The sequence below is a fragment of the Leucopleurus acutus genome (assembly GCF_964270905.1).
Source record: "Leucopleurus acutus genome assembly, chromosome: 3".
In the NCBI taxonomy this organism is placed as follows: Eukaryota; Metazoa; Chordata; class Mammalia; order Artiodactyla; family Delphinidae; genus Leucopleurus; species Leucopleurus acutus.
Window position 1 is genome coordinate 110267573 of NC_139145.1, and position 25244 is coordinate 110292816.

A 25244-nucleotide genomic window follows, 5' to 3' on the forward strand; every position below is an offset into this window, starting at 1 on the left:
ATGAAATATTTTCTTTAATGGTTTCTGTGCTTTATATGGTGCTATTTATTGCTTAGCCAAAAATAAACCTCAATAAATTAAAAAGTATTATTTTCATGGTTTCTGAATATATAGGTCTGTTTGGCTTTATATCATTATCTCGTAACTTCATTAGTTTGCCAAATTCACTTGTGAGTACAATTCCTATTTTATCCCCTATAGTCTGGAAATTCCTACAAAGTCATATATCTTGGCCCTAGGCAAAACACTTTATAAAATCAGCACTATATCCATGACAGATTGTGACAGTGAAAAAGTTGATTTTCTCTGTAGTCCATAAGTAGAATATATCTCCAAGCAAGAAAAATCCCGTAACTTCAGACTACAATGAAAGTACATGTCCAAAAGGAATACTTCCTGGGATTGGAGCTAACAAGAACCCCACCTACATCAAGGAAGGCTTTCAGAGGCTATAGTACACATTCCAGAATGACAACTTTTTTAAAAATGGGACTTGGACAACAACAAAAATAAATAATTTTTAAAAATGTGACTTGGACATAGTTTACTGATTAAAATACTTTCCTATATGCTAAAAATTAATTTTAAAAAATTGAATAAAAAGAAGTAAAATAATATAAAATTAGTGTAGTATATGTCTATATACTTGAGTGTACAAATATCCCAGCCTGACAAAGAAAACTTTTCCAGTCTTCTGGGAAGTCAATGCCCATGACCACCAAGTTTTGTTTATCCAGCTTTTGCGGTAGGCTGATTTCTAAAGTAAGACAGATGACTTACTTTTATAAAGACAATGTTTAACAAATAGCTTTCAATAACTGATGAGGTTTCCCAGTTCTTCCATAGTAAGAGGATAGCAACCTTAAGTGTTTCTCAATCCATCCCTTCCCTTTTTTTCAATCACGCTCACACCTATAATCATTATTCTTCTTCAGATCATTCTTCCTGGACTACTGTAATATCCTAGCTTCACTGCCAATCTGTAAACATTCCCTCCATCAAATGTATGGTTTCCAAAGAAATGTTCCTAACGTACTGTTCATTATGATATTCTTTGGCTAAAAATGTTTAACAGGTCCTTGCTGCTTTCATAAAAGAAGTCCAAATAAATCAGCTTAGCATTTAAGTACCAAATTCCATCTACCTCGCTAGTTTTATTCACATTTCTCTGCATCTCATGATAAGGTCACTGGTTCCCTATCTTCCAGACTCTTCCTCCACACATTTACTTATGCACTCTGTTCCTCTGACAGGAAGGCCCTTCTTAGTCAGGAGATATTTCATTTCTGTAACAAACAGACCCCAAAAGCACCATGGCTCAATCCAGCTAGACATTTATTTCTCTTTCACACAACAGTCTAAAGGTAGTGGGTAGTCCGTGGTGGATATGCTGCCCTGCCCCATGAGATTGTCCAGGGACCACAATTCTTCCTCTTTTTTTACTCTACCATCTCCTAGGATGTTTTCTTTAAATGCCTGGTAGAAGACGGGCTGAGAAGGGAGAAAGAGACAGGGTTGTCAAGAATGTATGTCAAATCATTTTATGGGCAAGATCCCCAAATTGTACATATCATTCCCATTCACATCCTATTGGCAAGGACTGTGTCACATGGCCATAACTCACTGCCAGGGAGGCTGGGAAATGTATCCTCTAGGCTGGGAGCCATGTGCCCTGTTAAAACATGCAGATGCATGGGATGGCAGAACGGGTTCTATTACTAAAAGAAAGAAGGGGAATTGGGAGCCTAGATTCAATTATCAGTTTCTGCATTATCTTTCTTCAGTTTTTGTCTATAGACACCCCCATTTACTTTACAAAGCTAAACTCAAATATCACCTTCTTCTAGCCAGTCTTCTCTGATCTTATCACATCAGCTTATTCCATTGTCCTCCGAATGGAATATCAACTCTTCCTTCTCTGAAATTTCAAAATTCTTGTACCTATTATGGAGTTGAGCACATTTTAGCTATATACATATTAAAGATAGTCTGTCAGGAAATATAATGTGGCCAAAAAGGAAAAGATAAATGTATACTATTGATTAATCTTCCTTCATTGTTTTATTTCCTATACAAAGATTGTAGAAAACACAGTCTTTATTCTGTATTTCTAGAAGTGGTGTATGCAGAAGACAGCATTCAATAATGCTGGTAATGATAACACTGCCTTATTCAATTCACTGATAAATTATAATTTAAGGAATTACTTAGAAACAAAATTATTGTAAAAGATTTTCAAGTAAACAATGTCTTAAAATTTTACTGAAAAAACTTTTAGTAATGATGTTTAAACAAAGCATGTCTGTATTCTTTGTCCTTTCATAATGATTTACCAAAACTGAACAAAATCCTTGAATAATACTTATGAATAGTTATATACTTTTAGTTTATTTAGGTTTTCTGTTTGTTCATTTCTTGTTTCTTTATCCTCATATTCGATTTCCTTCACACAAGCTTAGAACATGAAACAGCCATTTTATTTCATTTCAGGATGTTTAATACAGAACAAATACCTATTTAACATTTAGTTATATATCATAGTAGATGATTTAAGTTATAGAATTTCACTGTTAAAATGTAAATTTTGAATACAGTATGCCAAATAATAAAAATTAAATGCACCTCTATTTCTTTCTTTGAATATTAAACTATAAATTATGAACAGGGAGTCACTTCCTTTGATTAATAACCCCTCTGACCAGGTATAATGAATATTTACACATTATTCTGTGTTGGTAGAGTACTTAAAATGCCTGAAATAATAATGATTATCAAGTGAAATTTGGAAAAATTTTATGTGAGAAACTCTTTCAAGTGACAGAAATATAATATATATGAAATATGTGATAAATTCCCTTTACCTAAAACACAGAAAGATTATAACAGCTTCTTATTAAAATTGTTTTAAAACAGAAATCCAAGTCTGTCAGTAATTTGAAATCTAAATGCATGTAACAGCCTGAGGGAATTGTAGTACAGGTTGTTCCCAGGGTGAGCTATAAACATGGAAATACTCTATTTAAACATCTATGTAATCTCCATTGAAACATATTATTTTGAAATTATGTTAAAAAAGAACTTAAAATGCATGTACTTATAAGCCTAAACTTCGGACACATTTAATAATCATGCTTTAAAAGGCCATAAAGCTGTGGTTGATATTGAATATGTTTTTTAAAAATATTAATATTTTGTCCTTTCTGTATAGCTAAAAAAGTCCACTCAGGCAACCTGTATCTTAAAGTGTAACTGCTGATTTTATTGGCAAACCTATAATAATGCATATGATCAATCTTTACTTAATTATTTTGAGTTGCAAACACAACTAATAAATCATCTTTGAAATGCACTGACCATAATCAGTATATTCTGGAACAAGTCCAGGGGGCCATTAATCAAAACATGCAGCAAGGAAAGTGAGAGCCGCAGCCTGAAGAGTTAGGTAAACACACAGTGAAGTTAATAAAAACCTATCTCATTTTAAAACCACCACTGTGTTTACTTTTGCAACTAAGATAAACATTATGATAAAATTAAAGTTGTATAAAAAATGAGGTTTGCTAATGATGACCAAAGCAAATATATAGCAATTGCACATACATTTTATGTCCCTAATTTGACACTAGAGAAGTTTAAAGTTCAGTTACTAAAAACCTTCAAGAATTAGATATTTAAATCTGATAAATTATATTATCCACGAAAATTAAATACACACAAGCACAGACACACACACACACACACACACATCAAATATGTTGCGGTTTAAATTAGAAAAAAAAGCAATCAAGGTATAAACATGAAAATAGGTTCTTTTTGAAAGAAGAGGATGGTCAACTACTATATTCTAAATTGGCAGATGCAAATGAATAAACTGTAAAAAACGAGTAAATGTTTGAATGAGTTTGAAATTAAATTTTAAATGAAACAAAATGATAGAATACAAATGCATATATATAATGTAAATATCTATCTATTTATTTACATACTTATTATCAACTGCTTTTAAAACCCGGTCTTCCAATTGTGTTATTTTCCTTCGATATAATCTTATTGACTGCTAATTGGAAGGAAAGACGATTTGCTGAGAAAGGTATGGGCAATCCTCATTTCCATAAGAATTATGAGGAAAGGAAACACTACAGGTTTAAAAACTCCATAAACAAAGTTTCCTTTTCAGGAAGAGATTTCCAAGATTTAGCCAAAAGCCCTGGGAAAACAGTGCTTTAAAAATAACAGTGTATCACAGTCTTAGAGCTTCCTACTTCGATGGTGCTTTCATTCATGTGATCTCATCTGACCCTCATATACATGTTGAAAGGCAGGCAGGAGGTATTATTAAACCAGTTCTTGTACTCACAGAGCTGCAGTTCTATCTCTACTGTGATATTGTAGAAATTTTGAACAAACAGTCGAGAGTCACTGAATCTGATATTTACTCAGCTCTTAATTCACTGAGTTTCTGTAAGAATTAAATGAATGAATTAAAGGAATTTAAGTGCTTAACACAACCCCTGGTGCACTCTAATCGTATTAAATATTAGTTATTGAAGCAGTATAATAAAGTAGCTAAAAAGTATGGTTTTTGGAATAAGATGATCCTAGATTCAAAATCACAGATGTAGCATTGTCTTTGGGCAAGTTATCTAATCTCTCTAGAACTGAGCTTCCTAATCTATAAAATGGGTATAGTTTAGTGAGACATATAAAGGGCATATATAAAGGGTTTAGCACAGTATCTAGGACATAAGTATTCAGTGAATGTTAAATATTATCATTATTATTGATAGACGGATTTGATTAATAACTTATGTAAATACAAAATATCATTAACAAAAATTAAAAGGCAAATGATAGTCTGGGTAAAATAAAATTAATACTCTTAGATATAAAGCAATAGGAGACAAAGACCTCCACTGAAAATCAGCTGAGGTTATGGATAGGTAATAAACAAAAGATGAAATGTCAATAATCAATAAATGTCAGAGAAGAAGGATGTCTCTAAAGGTTAGGTACAAAAATTAAACAATGAGATACTATTTATTGATTAAACGATTAAAATGACCTGGCAATGATCAGAATGAATTGGAAAATAAAAGAACAAAAGGCAAACACTGCTTGTGGGAGTACCAGCTATGATAGCTTTCTGGAGGAACTCTGTCAAAACATAACAAAGGACTAACAAGTACATATACCTAATAAGTACATTACTAACCTAGTAATTTCACTTTGGGGAATTCATACTAAGGAAACAATCAGTCATATGTGCAAATTTATGTACAAGTATATACAACATTCTTTGTGATAGTACAAATGTGGATAAGGCCTAAATGTACAGTATGGGACATGGTTAAAGAAATTATGATACATTTACACAATGGGACACTATAAATATAAAATGATGTTGAAGCAATGTATCTATTAAAGTAGAAATACATATTTGAATATTAAAATAGCAGGCTACATCATAAACAGTATGAGCCTTGTTTTGCACGTAAAGTGTGGAAGAGAAGAGATCTGCAAATATACAGAATACCATGGTGTTAATAGTGGTGGTCTCCATGTGGGTGGGTTTATGCATTTCCTAGCTACCATTTTGTTTCTGTATACTTTCTGCTTTTGCGGGGGAGATAAGCATGCGGTGCTTTTACAATTGGGAAACAAAGAAAATGAACCTCATTTTATTGAGAAATAAATGGATTCCTTTAGTAGGTAAGTGGATAAACTGTGGTACATCCAGACAATGGATTACTATTCAGCACCAGAAAGAAATGAGCTATCAAACCATCAAATGATATGTAGGAAATTTAAGTGTATATTATTATTATTATTATTATTATTTTTTGCTGTACGCGGGCCTCTCACTGCTGTGGCCTCTCCCGTTGCAGAGCACAGGCTCCCGACGCGCAGCCTCAGCGGCCATGGCTCATGGGCCCAGCCGCTCCGCGGCATGTGGGATCTTCCCGGACCGGGGCACGAACCCATATCCCCGTGATCGGCAGGCGGACTCTCAACCACTGCGCCACCAGGGAAGCCCAGGTGTATATTAAGTGAAAGAATGCAATCTGAAAAGGCTGCATACTGTATGATTCCCACTATAACACATTCTGGTTAAGGCAAAACTATGGGGATATTTCAAAGATTGGTAGCTGCCAGAGGTTAAGGGGAAAGAGGGATAAATCGGTGGAGCACAGAGGACTTTTAGGGTAATGAAACAATTCAGTATAATACTACAATGGTGGATACTTGTCATTATATATATGTCCAAATCCATAGAATGTACAACACCAAGAGTGAACCTGTAAAATACGGACCTTGGGTGATAATGATTTGTCGAGGTAGGTTCATCAATTGTAATAAATGTACTATTTTGATGGGGGTTGCTGAGAGTGGGGAAGTTGTGCATGTGTGGGGACAGAGGTACATGGGTACTCTCTGTACTTTCCACTCAATTTTGCTGTAAACCTAAAACTACTCTAAAACATATATACAATGGAATATTACTCAGCCATAACAAGAAATGAAATTGAGTTATTTGTAGTGAGGTGGATGGACCTCCAGTCTGTCCTACAGACTGAAGTCAGAAAGAGAAAAACAAATACCGTATGCTAACACATATATATGGAATCTAAAAAAAATGGTTCTGATGAACCTAGGGGCAGGACAGGAATAAAGACACAGACGAAGAGAATGGACGTGAGGACACGGGGAGGGGGAAGGGTAAGCTGGGATGAAGTGAGAGAGTAACACTGATATATATACACTATCAAATGTAAAATAGATAGCTAGTAGGAAGCAGCTATAGCACAGGGAGATCAGCTCCGTGCTTTGCAACTACCTAGAGGGGTGGGATAAGGAGGGTGGGAGGGAGACGCAAAAGGGAGGGGATATGGGGATATACATATGCATATAGCTGATTTAAACTCTATTTAAACTTTATTTGACTGCAATTGGGCTACAGTGGGGAAGTGGACTCTCTAGGACCCTGGAAGGCTCTGATAGACATGAGAACTTTGGTGCAGAGCCAGGAGAGCCTGATGTGTATAATTATTCCTCTAAACAAAAGTGCATGGATTGTGCAATTTCATCCAGGATCATGCTGTAAGCTTCTAGAATAAAAAGGAAAGACTGAGCTTTTCTGAGTCGAGGAAGATTATATCTTAAACAAATTGTATCAGTGGTGGCTGTGCAGTACCTCACCCCACTCCAAGGAGGTGAAGAAATACTATGCTAAGATGTGCTGCACCTTTTCCTGCTCTGTGTAGCCACATGGACTATGATAAGATTGTGCAACCTTGGCTAATTAAATCGTGAACTTAACGTAGGGGTGCGTGAGTCCACATGTGTGTGTGGATTCACGTGTTGATTTACAACCTAACACTCACCTAAAATATTGCAGCTACACAACTACTTAATGGGACCATTTAAAGGTTGATTCAGAACACAGAGTTAAAACTTCTTCCTTACAGTTCAAGAAGCAACATCTGTGAAAAGTTATAATTTGATATTATTTTTAAGGTTGTTTGGAACAATGTGTTAGAACTCTGTGTTTTCAGAAGACATCCATCACAAAGAAGACTAAATCATGTCTGTGTGCCTCACACAAGAGATGTGAACCTATATATTTTTACTTGATACCCTGCAGAAAGAAAGACTACATAAAAGTGTCTAAAGACTATACAAGTATTTTTTTGTACTTTTGGCCCAAACTATTTTAATGATTTTATCCTGTAGCTGAGATGATGTTGAACTCCTTCTTTTAGGGCTGTACGAATGTGTTCCAATCACTAGAATTCTCTTAGAAAATGACCCTGCTGCTCCCAGAAGGGCAGTTGGTCGGACAAGTAGGAGGTTTTCTAAGCAGTAGTATTGTGGGGAGATGGGGAGGTGGGGAGGAAGGTCCTATATACAAGCTAACATTTTGTTCTTGAGATACATTTAATGCCTAAAACTCTATAATTATGGTTGAAAGGATTTTATATACTTAAAATCACTAATGTTTGAGAATTTTGAGAGTTCGTATCCCAAACTATGGCCCTAAAGAATGCTATCCCTTGGAATGTCACTAATCCCTTTTTGGGAGGGAGGAAAGCAGACTGCATGACAGTGCTATGCTTGAGTACTTTTGAAAAATGATTAAACAAGTCAAATGAATTATTTACTATGGATTTTTTTAGATCCTTTAACATATAAATCTCCAAGTTTTAGGGTTTGGAGCATAAGGGAGCATGGTAGCTGTGGTATGCAGCAATTTCTTTTTTTTTTTGAGAGGGAAATTTAGTTTTATTTATTTATTTTTAATTGGAGTATAGTTGCTTTACAATATTGTGTTAGTTTATACTGTACAGCAAAGTGAATCAGCTACACGTATACATATATTCCCTCTTTTTTGGATTTCCTTCTCATTCACAGACTGCATTCTACAGAATTATGTAAAAGGAGATCCTAATAGGTATCCCACAGAGGGTTTCATATTCAAATAAGTTTAGAAATTCCGATTGAATTTAAAAATTGCAATTTCTAAACTTATTTGAATATGAAATCCTCTGTGGGGTACCTATTAAGATCTCCTTCTATATAATTCTGTAGAATGCAGTCTGTGAATGTTACCATAAAGAATAAATTCTGTACTCAATATCATTTAACTTTAATAAACGTCTGAGCTTTCTTGCCCCCCACTATTCAAATCTCAGAGCTAGAGGCATTTTGTTCCACCTATATATTTAGCAGCTCTTTTGATCACAGAAGCTAATGCTTTTTCTAGTCAAGAGTCATTTAAGGAGGAGCTCAGAATTAAGTTAGAGTTGCTTGAGATTTGCGATAACCCTTGTTCCTGCTCCAATAAGAACTTCATATCCCGGTTTTGATAACTAGGTCTGCACGGTGTAGCCCTGTGTTTGGCTCCTTGTCTTGGTCTCCAGTACAAACGTGATTTGGTTGTAACTTGGGTTTGGCTCTCTTCTTGGCCATCTCTCCCAGGGTCTGGAGCCTTGATTCTAAGAGAAAGTTTTCATTTACAGGTCCCTTGTTCAGATACAAATTTCAGTATCTCTTAAAAAAGTAGTTTGCTTTTGATAAAGAAAATCTACAGAAATGAGAAACAGAACAGCCAAAAGAAGGTAAAGCAGAATTTGCAGGTGGGGAGAAATGAGCTGAAATAGTTGAAGGAGTAACAGACATTAAAGTATTGATTAAATCACTTAAACTGAGCATTTTGTTTATTGGCTGACTTTGTTAACTGGTTGCTAATTTCAACAGACTGGGACATTGATTCAATTTAGACAAATAAGTGAATAATGACTGGATTAATCATTTTGTTAAAATAATCCAACTAGTCTACCTAACCATAATGATTTCATGTCATACCAACAAAATGGTATTAATAGACTTTTATTATATTAGCTTTCTGAGGATGTTGAAAGAATTAATAAGAGCTCTTAAATTTAAAAAATTGAAATGAAAATTCTTCCTCAATTATTATGTTATATGATAAAGCATTAAAAATTTAAGCTGGGTGTCTAATAAAGCCCAAATATAGTGTTATTTAATTTAAATACATATTGTGTCATTGTATATATATATATATTTTTTTTTTAATTTACTTTTATTTATTTATTTTTGGCTGCATTGGGTCTTCATTGCTGCGCATGGGCTTTCTCTAGTTGGAGCCAGCAGGGACTACTCTTCGTTGCAGTGCACAGGCTCCTCACTGCAGTGATTTCTCTTGCTGCAGAGCATGGGCTCTAGGCATATGGGCTTCAGTAGTTGTGGCACATGGGCTCAGTAGTTGTGGCTTACGGGCTTTAAAGTGCAGGCTCAGTAGTTGTGGCGTCCAGGCTTAGCTGCTCCACAGCACGTGGGATCTTCCCGGACCAGGGCTCGAACCCGTGTCCCCTGCATTGGCCGGCGGATTCTTTTTTTTTTTTTTTTTTTTTTTTTTGCGGTACGCGGGCCTCTTACTGTTGTGGCCTCTCCCGTTGCGGAGCACAGGCTCCAGACGCCCTGGCTCACGGGCCTAGCCGCTCCGCAGCATGTGGGATCTTCCCGAACCGGGGCACGAACCCGCGTCCCCTCAACCACTGCGCCACCAGGGAAGCCCTGGCAGGCGGATTCTTAACCACTGCGCCACCAGGGAGGTCCATGCCATTGTATATTTATAGAAAGTGATTTTACATTGTTTACACTCAGAATTTTACTTGATGATATTAATAAAGTATATAAGGATGAAAATAAGTTCACAGTTTCTGTAGTCTTTGTCAGCTGGTTCATTTTGTTTAATATGTAGAATTAAAAGGACATACCAAACAACTCTACAAATCATAATTTCAAGTAATGTAAGACAGTAAATAGCAAGGAATGTATAGTACATGGTTATGTTGAATAATAACTCTTAGTGTTGATGCTAGTTGACAGACAGGATGAGGGTTCCCCAAGTATAATCATATTGTGTGGATTGGTCACACTGAAATTTTTAATGAATATTTATCAATAGATACCAGATTCAAGGATTTCAGAGTCTTACTAAAAGTGGGAGATCATCAAAGATCTAAAAATATTCCTGAAAAAAATTTGTATTTACCAAAGAAAAAGGCAAAATGTCAGTACAATTCTGCACCCCAGGACTGCTAAAACATGCCAATTTAGGCTATTATCCTTGTGAGTACTCTACATAAGTTTCAGTGTGTTTTCAATTTTCTAGTTTCCTGTATTTCAAAAGAATGAAAGTTTTACTACTGGGAATCCAAAACTGTACAACATTCAGCAGTTTGAAAGCAGAATTAAAAAATGAAAAAGAAAGGAAGGACGATAGTTTTAGATAATTTTAAATGACTATATCTAAGAAGACACAATAATGACTAAAATATCAGAGATTTCTAGTCAATCTAATATTTTGATAACCCTTAAGAAGAGTCAAAAAGCAATATCAAAGTGTAGGGAAAACAAGAAGAAAAGTCCTCTGCAATGTGAGAACCAGAAATGCTATCATATACATGAGAAAAGGCTGAATTTTTAACAAGGGTCACACAGCCCAGCTTGGACTGGCCTCTGAGCAGCCTTCAGCCTCATCGCAAGCCCTCCCTTCCTTGCTCCCTCCACTGCCATCACCCTCACACAGTCCACCTCAGCGCATGTTTATAGGCTGTTTCCTCTGCCTAAATCTCTGCTCTCTACTCCACTACTGTACTCCTCATATCTATGTAATCGTATGAGTAATGTTTGTCTTCTCTCACGTAGACTAAGCTTTATGACATCAGGGACTGTGTCAAGTCTGCTCAGCATGTAAACATATGTTAAAAGAATGATACATGAATGAATGAATGAGGGAAAGCCATAGCTACAATTATTTTGTTCTCAACAAACAACAGTAACTACTGGGCATTTCCTTAGACAATGTGAAATCATGTGGTAGTCATACAATGAATGTAAATTCTACTGAGAGGCTACTGCAGGAGATACAGAGGAAATACCATTGTGAGCAACTGACAGAAATGTTTGAAATCCAGCATATGCTTAGAATTGAAAACAAGTAATGAAGTCAGGCTTCCTAGCTAAATTTAATGGGATATAATGGTTAATAAGCCATGGTAATGCAACTATAAACTCAAAACCCAATGATAAACAGACAACAAAACAATGCCACTATTAACTGTACAATGCAAACTTTTATGCAAGAAACTTGAAAACTCCCTCCTATCAGGTTCAGTTTCCTGAATGCATGGATTGTGCCTGTCTTGGCATCCTCATTGTCTATAACAGAATCCTAAAACTTCTTGCTCTCAGGACCCCTTTACACTTTCAAAAGTTCTTGAGGACCTCAAGAACTTTTATTCATGTGGACTGTATTTGCCATATTCAAAATAAAAACTGAGAAAAAACTTAAAATATGTATTAAATATTTAAAAAATAATAATGAACCGAGTATATGATAACATGAATAACATATTCTTTACAAAAATCATTATATTTCCCAAACAAAAAATCTTGCGAGATCAATGTTTTGCAAATCTGTTGATGGCTGGCTTGAATGAAAACAGTTAGATTTTCATTAGCTTCTGCACTCAAACAGATATGACCTATTATTTTAATTAAAATATACGAAGAAAATCTGGCCTCACATAGCTATGGAACTGAAGAAGGGATGACCCTGTGGATCGTCACAAAGGGCCTTGGGAACCCTCAGATCCTCATTCCATACTTTGAATACCAGTGGTCTGTAATATCATCTGCCACAAGGCTATTGTTCAACTACCATTTGCTAAATTAATGAAAAGTTTAGAGAAAAAGAAATAAAATCTTAGGGTATATATATATATATCTCACACACACGTACAAATGATTTGTACATTCATTTTGGATTCAACTGATAATATTCCGTATAAATGCAGACTGTTTTACTGCAATGAAATGTTAGTTATCCCAACACCTCAACATATGACAACTAAATTGGGATGTATACTGAAGGAGGGCAGTCTGAAGCAAAAAGTGAAAAACAGTGAAAATACAGTTTATAATTCCAAAATCTAATAGAAATAAATAGATTACTACAAAGAGACATTTTACTTGAAAAAATACCAAGCATAATCAAATCAAGTGGCTAAGCTGAATGTTCTATGAGTCTCTTTAAAGCAGTAAATTCGATCGAAGTTCTTTACTGAACACAAGCTGGATTCTAATGTTTTTAGTATCCTACATGCCATTTCTAATTAATCCATAAAAACCACAAGAAAAAAAATTTACTTATATTTTTAGCACTTCTGCTTTAAATATTAATAGGAATTACCCAAAAACCAGAGAAAATAAATTGATTCAAACATTTTACAATTTCCAAAATCATAATTTTTGTTCTTAAAAATAGCTGTAAGTAAATTCAGAAATAAAAATATAATTTTAAGATTATATATTAGATTTTTAAATGTCATCTCACTATTTGACAAAGAATAAAATGACTTACTTTTCCTTTTCTTGAAGCCGATGCTCCTGAGAAGCCATTTTAGGCTCTGTCCCAAGATTTTTTTGCATCCGCTGCCTCCTCTTTCTAGTTGGTGCAATATCAGTGACATCAGGACTTGAAATAATGGAATCATCTCTTCTTACAGCAGCTAAAATAAAATCACATAAAAATGTGACCAAACAAAATTATGCATATAATTTTTGAGCGCAGTATCAACATTGAAATATAGCAAAATTATTTTTTTTATTTATTCAGATTTGGTGAAGTGAGCTAGTTAGATAGTATATAATACTTTAATACCAATATAAAATCTGAAGTATATTGTACACACGGAACAACTTGATCAAAATGGTCTTTGCCTATCTTGAGCAACAACCTTCTCAAATGCATAGATAAAACTGAATTAGAGGCACCTCTAAAAGGTGTTTGGTGGGGGGGATACTGCTATGGGAATAATGAATCAAACTGACAGCAAAACAGTAATTGTTAGCAGGAATGGGGACCTCTAGCGCTCCAGAGATAATTTTCATAAACTTTTTAGCCAACTGTAGGGAATAAGCACAAGAAAAATGTAAGAAAATACTATCAGATGTCTCTAATGTGGCTAAACCATTAAATTACCCTGAAAAATGTTTGATATACATGAAACAGAAGCAACAATAGAAACAGGCTTGATTTATATTCCTTTATTCTCTATGAAAAACTTAATTGCCAAGAGCTTTAGGAGAGTTCAGAATATTCATTGTTCCATCCAATACACAGTATATTCTCTATAACACGTTTCTGTAAAAGAGAAGAGCTCCTTTGCTATTGGTAAATCATGAACAATATCAGTATAATTTGGACTCTGGATGTCCTGTTGGTTCATATGATTTTTTTCCAGCTTGTTAATGTTTAAAAGTGATCAGGGGCAAGCTTTCACCCCAATTAAAGAGAAAACCTTAGCAATGTATAAAGGCCTTAAAAAGTGGAGATGAGTGTCTAAAAATCCTATACAAGTCCATCCCGTTAGCACAAACAGGGGCTGGTTTAGTGGAGTCAAGAACCCTATACTTTTCAAAAGCTAAGCTCTCTGCTGAAGCTGCAATTATACCTAAAGAGCTGTGAAGACATTTCTCCCTGTATCTCAAATCAGATGTTTAATTTTGATGAAACTAGTGCAATCAAATGCATTCAATACCTCCTATCTCCTCCGTTTAAGAGGAAGTATGATGATGCAAAGGGTTGCCGACTGTGATGCTTGGTGCAAATGTTGTTAGAGATTTAATGGAGTTAATGTTTTGATTAGGATTGTAACTGGAGAACCAACAACAACAATGTAAAGCTGCATAGACTTTAAGTGCTCTGCCCAAAACTTAACTGTTTTTTCCCCATAAGCTCTATTAATTTTAGTGTGCTAATTTGCAGAGTGAGTAGTTGTTCAGGCACACATGTATCACATTCTAGAAGAAAAGTCTGCATTTTGAGTTCTCATTCTGTGCAGTCCAGGCTTCTCTGAGTGACCTGACATCACTTGGACACTACTGACCACTCTCTTGAAATGCTTCTTTTGATTTTTTTTTCCTGGAAATAACTACCATTTTTGAGAATGTATGTGCTAGACACTTTGCTATGGGTTTTATAAATATTATCTTATTAATCTTTAACCTTGTGAAGTACTTACTAACTTCATTTTATTTATGAGGAAACCAAGACCTTAGAGAGGTTAAGTAACTTGCCCAAATCACACAGCTTTTGCTTTTATATTTTATCATTATGACAGTTAAAAAATATTTCTGCCTGGTAGGCAAATTACTTATTGATAAAATATTAACTGAATGTTCATCAAAGCATATTTTACTTTCCAAAGCTGCTTAAGTTATTAAGACATGTAAGTTCCATTAGATTTCTTATACATTATTTTATTAACCTCTAAAAATGTATTGGGAGTAAAGAAAGGTAAATAAAAAGGGGTTTTTTCTCTGAACGTATTCCAGCTGAATGATTCCCTGATTTTTATTAAGCTATGAGGTGACTAAGGAAGATAATTCTGATTTCTTACCCAGTCAGCTCTTACACGGGGTTTACTCAATCACATAAGCAATCAACAAAGTACAATCTTGTCTATGAATAAAACTAGCAAAATTATCAGAGTTAGAGGATGCTTCAACTGTAGATAGACTTGTAAAATGGAGAAAGATTGCATTTAATGACATGTTGGACATTTATGAGGGAAGAATGTTAAGTTTAAATTAAAAGGTAAGGTGAACTTTTAAAAAATAAAGTTACATAAAAGTTCTGCCATTCATTTCAAAACTCCAGATAACAACTTACGCATTGGCACCCAACAGGATATTTTATACATCAAATGGTTATATTATTTGTTATAATGCCTAGAATTTACTTTAAAATGCAATGTGATTAAAGGTGTGTATTAGTAAGAGTGTGGCATCTACTCAAGAATTACGAACCAGGAGTAGTTTTCTGGGATTCTAATAATAAAGTCTATATACTTGAGGGGGCTACTAGAGGCACTTATTTTATTTGCATCTCAATAACTGATGATTTACTAATTAGTATACTGAATGACAAAAATGTGTATCTATTGGTGAAAACAAGGTATGAAAATATGCATGATGAATATTGCATATGAGCTCTCATGAGTAAAATTAAAGGCATTTAAGATACAAAAATTGGCTAAAGTATTTTAGAGATACTCCCCACCATTTTATGAACAGGCTATAAGAATCCAATGAGGTCTGTTTACTCTTAGAGACGATGCCCTGTGCTAAATCTTCAAGTAGTTCTGTGTCTAGTTGTGAACTCTGGATGATTACTGTTGCCTGATGCCAGGAAAAATTGCCATTCCTACCTCAGGAATCTTTATATTTGTCAAAAGTGAACATTTTATATGAGGGGGTGACTGGAACACCTAAAAGGACACACAGCTGGAACTTCTTCAAGCTTATAGAACAAGTTCATGAATTATTTTGTCTTTACTTGTTAGTAAATATTTAGCTGATAATTGTATATGTAGGAAAACCTAATCTGATAATTTATTATTATTCCTACAGTTTAAACTTCTTGGTGGCTATCATTATGTACCACAAAGAACTTAAGAGTTTTGTATAACCAAGAGTTTCACTACTGCACCATTTTTATTCCTTTCTCTTTACAGTTACAGTGTAGCTCTCTGTAACACTGCCGTAAGGAAAAATGACTACCATATAAGCTTAATTACTGGTTAAACCAAATATATCTTTTCTGGTTTGTGTTTGCACCATGAGAAACAGTTTTCCCTTCAGTTTACTACATACATGCAAGAGCGAATCATATTGTAATAGCTTCACTTAATATATATGTCTTTAACATGAAGTTTTGATAATAATTATATAGCCTTTTAAAAAAGGAAAACATTCCATCTTATCCTTTCCTCTTCACACTGCAATGCCAGTAACCAGGAAAATGAGGCGCTACTCCAAACATCTGGTACCTACGTGTTAAATTGCTCAGCTCGAGCATTCCTCAAATTTCAAGCCATCCCACCTCTCTCCACTACTTCTGCTGATGTTTGGTCCTCACATTCCATTTGGTCTCAAGGCTGTATACTTTATTTCTATTCTGACTGTGGATACCTTGAACAATGATTCTGGATCTCGAAACAAGCAAAGCTGTTTTATATACAAAAGAAGAGATCTGAACTATATCTACACAAAGCCAAATATGGAACTTCCAAAATGTCTATATTATTCATAACCCTAGATATTTTTAATGGTGACAAAGTTTTCACTTTCAAGTTTTGTATGCCATTTTTAAGGGAAAAAATCAATTCATATTAAGTTTACCAGGTAATACATATTCATTTTAGCTGTGAGGAAGAGTTTGAATATAGTTGGAAAGAATAACAAATGTTCAAAGGGTAATGAGAAGGAGTGTGGCCTGTTTGGAGGAGTGTTCATGAGAGAAAAAGATGCAGGAAATGAGACTGGATAAGTATGGGCAGCAGGTAAAGAGAGGAAGGAAAATGAAGATAGAGAGACATGTTAAATAAATTTGCAAGCTTTCAAATCCAGGCAGAAGAGTATGAATCTGATATTGACAGGGGAGATTTTTTCTGAGATTCCACAACCAGAATTCTCAGTTTTTAATATTAACATCAGTCTCTTTGTCATAACAATGTGTCTTTCACCATTTCCAGGAAATTAAAAAAAGAAAAGAAAAGAGAAGAGAAGAGAAGAAAAGAAAGGAAAAGAAAAAAGAAAGAAAAGAAAAAACTATTGCCAATTAACTTACTATAGCTGAAATACTGATTGGCAGAGCTGTGGGATGAATTTCAAGTTCTAATTAGCTTCACTGCATCTAGAAAATGGGGAATCTTTACACAAGCCTTGTTATTGTAAAAGGAGGCTCCACAGAAAGCCACACTTCTTCTCATCTGACAGAAGAACTGTAGGAGTTTGGCAGCAGTAGTTCAGACATGAGAGGGGCAGAGTGTTGGCCTTCCTGGGTGCTCTCAATGTTGAAGTGAAATGACACTGTTGGCTAAACTGCCTAAGCCCCATGAGTTGAACTACCTGGTAAACTTAAGTCTCTGATGATTAAACACCTAAATATTAATATTTTAAAAAATCATTTTTCAGATTTATAATTAATTTTATTAGGAATTCTTTATTATCTCATATCTATGGATTTTTTTTTCCTTCTTCATAATATACATATCTTCACATACACAAAGAGTTTATGGAACTGTAATGGAGATTGTCACCATTCTCCTTCTGGTCCCCCACCAAACATATACACCTATCTCCAGCCCCTGAACCCACCTCCCTCCCACACAAAAAAATTAATGTCCTGAGACATGTTATTCATGGCAATGGCTCCTTAGCTCTTAAATTACTGAATGAAGAAGGCTCTGATCTTCAGGTCCTTAGACCAGAAAAAAAATGTATGCTATTTACAACATGCCATATCCAAACAAAAAACTTTGAGTGGTTCCCCATCACCTATAAAATAAGGTCCTAAGATCCTAGTCCTACATTCAAATCTCCCTACAACATGACCCTCACCTGCCTCTCTGACCATACCTCCCACAAACCTTCTACCATAGAATATAAACTATTCCAAGGGCTCCAGGCTTCCTACAGCTTCCTTTTTTGTTCCTTACTTTCCTTGTCTTGAATGTCTTCCAATCAGCACAGCCCATTTCAGTCATTTCAGTCACCCCTAGTAGTTCCAATCCATACCAATCTCTCCTTTCTCTATAGGGCTTATAGTTTGAACCACTCATTTTCCACATACTATCTTGTATTGTTATTCTTTTTATATATATCTCCTATTTCCCAAATAGATTATGAACACCCAACAGCTAGAGGCCATGCCTTATAGTTTGCTATATTCCTAATGTATTACCCAATAGTGTTATACATGAGAAATGTGATGACTTGAACTCTTATTTTGAAATGTGTATCTTATTTTTTTAATCAAAACTTATTTACTTATGGACCTCAGAAGAAGTATAGGGAAAAATCCAATCAGAAGACCTGGGTTGGGATCTTTATTTCTGTTATTTACCTTTGATGTATTACAGAATCTCTAAGTTCCTCTGTGAAAAAATGTATATTAACCATGATTACATGGGATAATATAAACTGTTTTATAAATCATAGTGTCAGAAATATTTGATATTGTCAGAAATATTTGATATTTTCAGAAATATTTGATATCAGCAATAAGTATTATTAACAAAATGTGTGTGTCCTTACAAAAGATCAAACTGAGATTCATTTTTTTAAAAATTTTAAATGTTTATTATTATTATTTTCTATTATATAAGTTTCAGGTATATAGCATTATAATTCAACACCTGTGTACTGAGATTCATTTAGGTGAATCTGAAGAACTTTGAGGCTATCTTCTATAGCTTCTTAGGCACATAAAAATTAAATTTAAAAAATTAAGATAAATTCATGGTTTTCCAAATTCAAAATAACCCAACTGTCACAGAACTATCATCTGTTATGAATATAGATCAGCCAGTCTGCTGTGGCTGTTTTTTGCTATTTTATTCATTTCATAAATGTTTATTAAGTGCTGGAATCAATAAGTCATTGTGTTTTCTTTTGAAAGATGTAAAATATTGAGGAGAAAAACCAAAATCCAAACCTTAAAATACTACCCTAAGTAAATCTGAAACTTCAAAAAACATACTCTTTCTTTCACCAAGGAAAATAACCAACCAATGTGCCTCTGTAGTTTGTCTTACTGACAGGTATAAAGATAAGCAAAAAAAGCTTAGATAAGGTTAGTCACACCATACTTCAATAAGCAGTATCTTAAAGTGACTTATCTTGAGGTAGTAAATTTCTAATCTGACCAAACAAGCAAACATTATTTTTCCCTCACCGTTCGTCAAACAGCCCTTTTCTAAATCTGTAATCAGTTTCTACCCAGCTTTCACAATCTAACCTGAATAACTGATGACCATCTTACACGGAAGGTCAATGGTCTAACCTATTATTAACAATCACCAAATAAACTGATAATTAACATCGCACTAAACACTTAAAAGTGTATGTATGTGCGCACATCCATGTGCATACACTTTTCCAAAAGTCAGGCTCCTCTTTTAGCCAGCACAGATGGGAGTCAGACTTAATGACAAATACTTACTGACACTGGGGTAACCCAAAAGGTCATCTTTGGAAATCCAATACTTTCAATGTCAGAGGCAGGGTGGGCCACTAAAGATAAAATACAGGCTTCAGAAGTGTTCACAGTGTAGAAAAAATATAAGTTGAATATACTAAGTTTTGTTCCATATCTACAAAACAATCCACTTAAAAATATATTTCTAAGAATTCTAATATCAAATGAACTCAGTTCTTGAAATCTTAAGGATTCATTTATTCTTTCACTTATTCAACAAATATTTATTGAGTAGTTTCTATGTGTCAGGCACTATCCCAAAGACACCATCACCATGTACTCAAAAAGTGTATAATTGAAGGGCAGAAAGACACAACTATTTTTGCAAGAAAACCATAACTTACACAAGCAATTATAAAGGTACGGATTTGAAAGTTCTAAGGTAGGCAGAACTTTCCAGCCTTTTACTATTTTTTCCAAATTAATCTGTGAAGCTTTAATTCCTCTTTTTTCATTATGAAACACCAATTATAACTTGATTTCTTATTCCGAGTTTTTGGTTTTATTTTTTTTTTCTTGTATGGGTATTTCTTTTGAAAGCATAATTGTTAGTATCAACCAGCTCTGAAGTAGGTTTCCCAAAGGAGAAAATCAAAAGACTGGCTCACTCTGAGCGACCTAATAAGAAAAGACTGGGTTTCAAAATTAAGTTTTAAGGATGTTCCAAAATGAACTCGAACAACATATCTGAACTGAAACTGTAAAATTACCTTTATAGGTAGTCCTTCATAAGTCCCCACAACATCCTTAGTAGATTTCATCATACTTTTAATAATTTATCTAATATTTATAAAACTCCATGAAGGCAGGGGCTGAGCTTGTCTAATTCACTGTTGGTATAAGACGGACTAGCATGGTCTCTAATACATAATAATTCCTCAATAAATATTAGTTGATAGGCATAAATTCTAAAATATGAATAGAGTTAATAATAACTTTTAAAATATTATTTTAAATGTACATAAAATACTACACTATCGATTAGCTATGCCTGCTGCTGCCAGTCCAGTTAACATTAAGAAAATAAAAATATTAGTAGGGAAAAGCAGTTTATGAAAGAGCAACATTAGCCTTCAATTTATATTATTTTATGAATCAAAATAACAAACACTGGAAAGTCATTTTAATGGTTAATAAGCTTTCAGAAAACAAAACCACAATTTTTCAGCTTTCACCAGCTTTATGAAGGGGTCTCTGCCTATGACCTACATCATGCAATGTTTGGAGCCAACATAAAGCTTTCATTGTTGTACATGAGTCAGGTATGGACTTCTGTCAACTTAAGACATTTTTTTCCAGCATTTTCTTAATAGATTTAAAGCTTTTTAAAATTTTCATCCTCTTTTATGTTGGCCAACTTTTAATAAAACCTGGACATTTTACATAGCTTCAAGAGGATTTTATTGAACTAGTATAACTGAAAAAAATGGACAAAAATAAGTGAAATACAAAAACTAATGAAACGATACAGGGAATCTTCCAGTTTGTTTCTATTTTAATAATGTGTTACCATTATATTATCTTCAGTGACTCTAGGTGAACTGGTTAGAACTAGGACAAGATCACTAGTGTAACTAGCAAGTCAAAATGAAAAATGTTGACATTTTCTCTCTATTAATACCAACTTAATTTGCCTATCTGAGTAATTATTTGACTCTTTACAGTCATTATGAGTCAGGATGGAACTCAAAACCTTACCCTTGCTATTCCTGTTTCTGCTGAATCTGTACTCATCCTGAAAAATCATTCTTATACAATACTCGTAAGATGTTTTTACTAAACTATTAGAGTTAGCATCAAAGCTGATATCCAAAAAAAGTAAGCTTTTTTTTTTGTGTTTCTATTGAATCAGTACCTGAACCAGAAGTTTTAAACAAACATTTTGTGCTGAGTCCACTCTAAGACAATAACATCAGCTTTTACTCAAATGATTTATGAACTCATTAAATTTACCTCTTTTTCCTCTGCTGGTGAACGGGGTAGGTAAGAGTCATTAACCTGCAGCACAAACCCTTTCTTTGAATACTCACAGGGGTAAGAAGAAGAACTTGACTGTGGTTCTGTGACATGACAGACTTTCCCACTTCATTTGCTAGTATTTGCTTAATCTTAGATTTAGAAGAACTTTGATACATTAAGAAAAAGTGCCTTATTTGCACTTATTTAAACTCCTTTACAATAAGGTAAATGCCTCTCTGGTATCACTTAGCCAGTTTGGAGTAGTTGTATGAAGAAGCAAATATGAAGTTAAATTTCTGAGGTGTCCCTTGACAACTGTGGGATGCTTTTCAAAAGGGAGATCCCCAGATCTGTGGTGCTAGGCATGTTGTGCCAACTATCTTTCAAACCAAATGTGATTAAAGTAATACTTTCACTAAGAAAGATTAAGGAAAAATATGTGCCAAATGGTCAAATAACTAAGATAACGTTTACATGGAATTAGCAAAATACTTCACAAGGATCCTAAACCTGACTCTGTTAATCAACATCTTAATGATTTAGTGTAAATCCCGTAACAATTCTGTGAAGGTTTTTATTTTTAATCCACAAAATCAGGTGTGGAGAAGTTAGACCAAATAGTTATTTCCAGTGGCAAAAAAGATGCCCTGATTCTACAATTTAAGTTGTTATGCTTTTTAAAAATGATTACCTTAATATTATTTGGTAAGAAAAAGAAATGTGCTTTCAGACCATTTTGAAGCACTTTTAAGTTAGTTTGGGGTTAAATGTTTTAACCAAATGAGAAAGTTTTTCTTCAGAAATTTCATTTCCAAACATTTTACACTGTTTCATAATGCTTATGGAGTTTTAATTTTTCAATGAAAACCCTGTAAAGTGTTTATTTTTAAACAAATAATTTGTATATTCTTTCATCTTAATACTCAAAAGTAAACAAATAAGAGCAAAAAATATTTTAGGCATTGATTTGACAAAGAGAATAATACTTCAGAAATTTATTAGTTTATTATGAACCTATACTCCTCACATTAGAATGTATACTCTTCACATGTTTATGAAGTTTGTCTTGCAATCATTTTCAACATGTTGCTCAGTAATGTGCAGTCTCAGGACAAAGCCTTCATAATGCCATTATCCCTACAACTTGCCAATAGCCAAACAATCATTCTTGATGCCTTCCAAAACTTCATCTTACACATCCAATCAGCACCTCCTAAAAAGTTCTTAAATTTGTCTAATAATTCTCTGCATCCCCAGTACGTCCATAATCTCTTACCTAGATTATTGCTATAGCTTATAAATGGCCAAAGCAGTTACACTTCATTCCCTACAAAACATCTAGGAGAATTGTTCTAAAAATACAAATTTGATCAAGTCATGTAATCTTCTACTGCCTTGAAGACAAAGATAAAATTCCTAATAAACTTTATTGTCTCCTACTTTTCCTGATTCAGCTTACTTTTACAGCCTTATTGAATTTTGTTTGATGTTCCATTCTACCTCTCTCTCTACTCCTGAATTCTGCACATGTGATCTTCTTCTAGGAATAGTGTTCCACCATCTACCACCCACTGGCTAACTCACACCCATCCTTGATATCTCAGTAAAGATATTACTCTGTCAGGAGGCCTTAGAAGTGTCAATTAGATATCCCTTCTATGTGCCTTCATAGTACGTTTTACTCCTTCTATCACTGCAGTATAGAAGAGTGGTTAAGGTCACAGATGAAGGAAAATAGAGAAAAACTGTTTTGGGTTTTCCTAAGGAGAAGTAGATAAAGTGGGGTTAAATTTTATTGAAAAGTCAGTGAATAAGGCAAACAATCACAATTAAGCAAAACTACCCTTGAAAATTCCTTAAATTGTCCAATAAGTACAATAATACACAGTATATATAACTCTGTATAGTAATGTTCATGCAAAACTACTTAATGAATACCATAGTACATAGTTTCATAGAGAAATTATATTCAGAAAGAAAATTACCCCAGGTTTTCAATAATCTAAACACATCATGAATACAGAAAGATTCAATTCCTAGTTATTCTAGTTTAATGTCATTATCTTAACCTTCTATGAAAGATGTCAGTTCTTCTGATGCTTCCTTATTCAGATTTCTTTACGGTTCCAAATTAATTTTTCATTGTTTTCTTTCCTGGGTCACATTATCACCTTATTTGCTTGGCTACCTAAATCAGTAATTACCGTTTCCTTGTCAATAGCCCCAAACTTTAAAAGTTAGTCATACTTGTTCCTAGGTTTTTCACAATGGTATTTACTCTTGTCAGGCTTAATTTTATCCACTACTGTAGACATACACTTGTTAAGTAGAATAGTAGGCAGGCAGCAGAACTATTTAAAAATGTGATTTTCTTCATTTGTAAAATCTATATTTATCTAGAAAATTTAGTTAAATAAGGTTAAATTAAGTATATATATGATGCCACTTCACTATAATTCATAAATGACTAGTCCAAATTTCAATCTCTCAAGGTATTTTAATCATGAAATGGGAAGTAGGGACATCATACCATAGTGGGCCTCACAGAGTTATGCGTCTTACTCTCCCTGAAATTCATAAAACAAGCTTTTGCACAGATGCACTTACCATAATGTTTAGTCAAAAATGAAAATGGACAAACTGTTACTATGAAGAGCTAGAAATTTTTAGGCATTATAATTTTGTATAAAATGAAAAAAATGATAAAACTACCAATATAAGTAATGTCTTTCCAATGATGTAAATGCTGTGTATTCCCACATTTTTTATGTTTATAATTAATCCATAATAAACTGACATTTAGGAAAATAGTTCATCATGTTGCCTGGTATGTTGTAGGTGCTCAAAGTATCATTGTTGAATGAAAATATCACCAAGGAAAATACTGAAGATTTTATAAATAGACTCTAAAAGAGAGCAAACCTTTTGTAGTTAAGCATAAACAAAGATAGCAAAATAAGCCATTACAGAATATTGAGTAGAGTTCCCTGTGCTATATGGGAAAAGAATCTAAAAAAGAGTGGATATATGCATAACTGATTCACTTTTCCATACACCTGAAACTAACACAGCATTGTAAATCAACTATACTCCAATAAAAATAATTTTAAAAAAACATAGAAGTTTGACTGATTTGTTTATCCATAAACATAACTTCTAAAAAAAAAGCCTGTAATATTCATTATAAAGCAAACACTGAATTCAAAACCTAATACATTAAACTACGGTTGGCATTTAATGCCCTTGTGGAGAATATTCTAACCTTGTACAAAAGAGTATATTATTGGGCTTCGCTGGTGGCGCAGTGGTTGAGAGTCCGCCTGCCGATGCAGGGGACATGGGTTCGTGCCCCGGTCCGGGAGGATCCCACATGCCGCGGAGCGCCTGGGCCTGTGGGCCATGGCCACTGAGCCTGCGCGTCCGAAGCCTGTGCTCCGCAATGGGAGAGGCCACAACAGTGAGAGGCCCACGTACCACAAAAAAAAAAAAAAAAAGAGTATATTATTTGTAAATAATGGCTACCAGACATCTTAGCCAAGAAACACAGTTACAGAGGGAAGTTACCATAACACAGCCGGGAAAGTACAGAAGCAGAAAAAAAGTCTGTACTTGTGTTGGTGTTTATTCAGATAGATAAATGGATCCATATCTA

At 34.3% G+C, this 25244-nt stretch overlaps 1 protein-coding gene across 1 annotated transcript in view; it reads right to left on the reverse strand.

The window, feature by feature from the left end:
- Positions 1 to 25244, reverse strand: part of XRCC4 (X-ray repair cross complementing 4) — a 258879-nt gene that overhangs the window by 80892 nt on the left and 152743 nt on the right. Inside the window, exon 7 of the mRNA XM_082836066.1 lies at positions 12950 to 13097. Coding sequence (XP_082692192.1) covers positions 12950 to 13097 — 148 coding nt within the window. The remainder of the gene's footprint in view (positions 1 to 12949; positions 13098 to 25244) is intronic.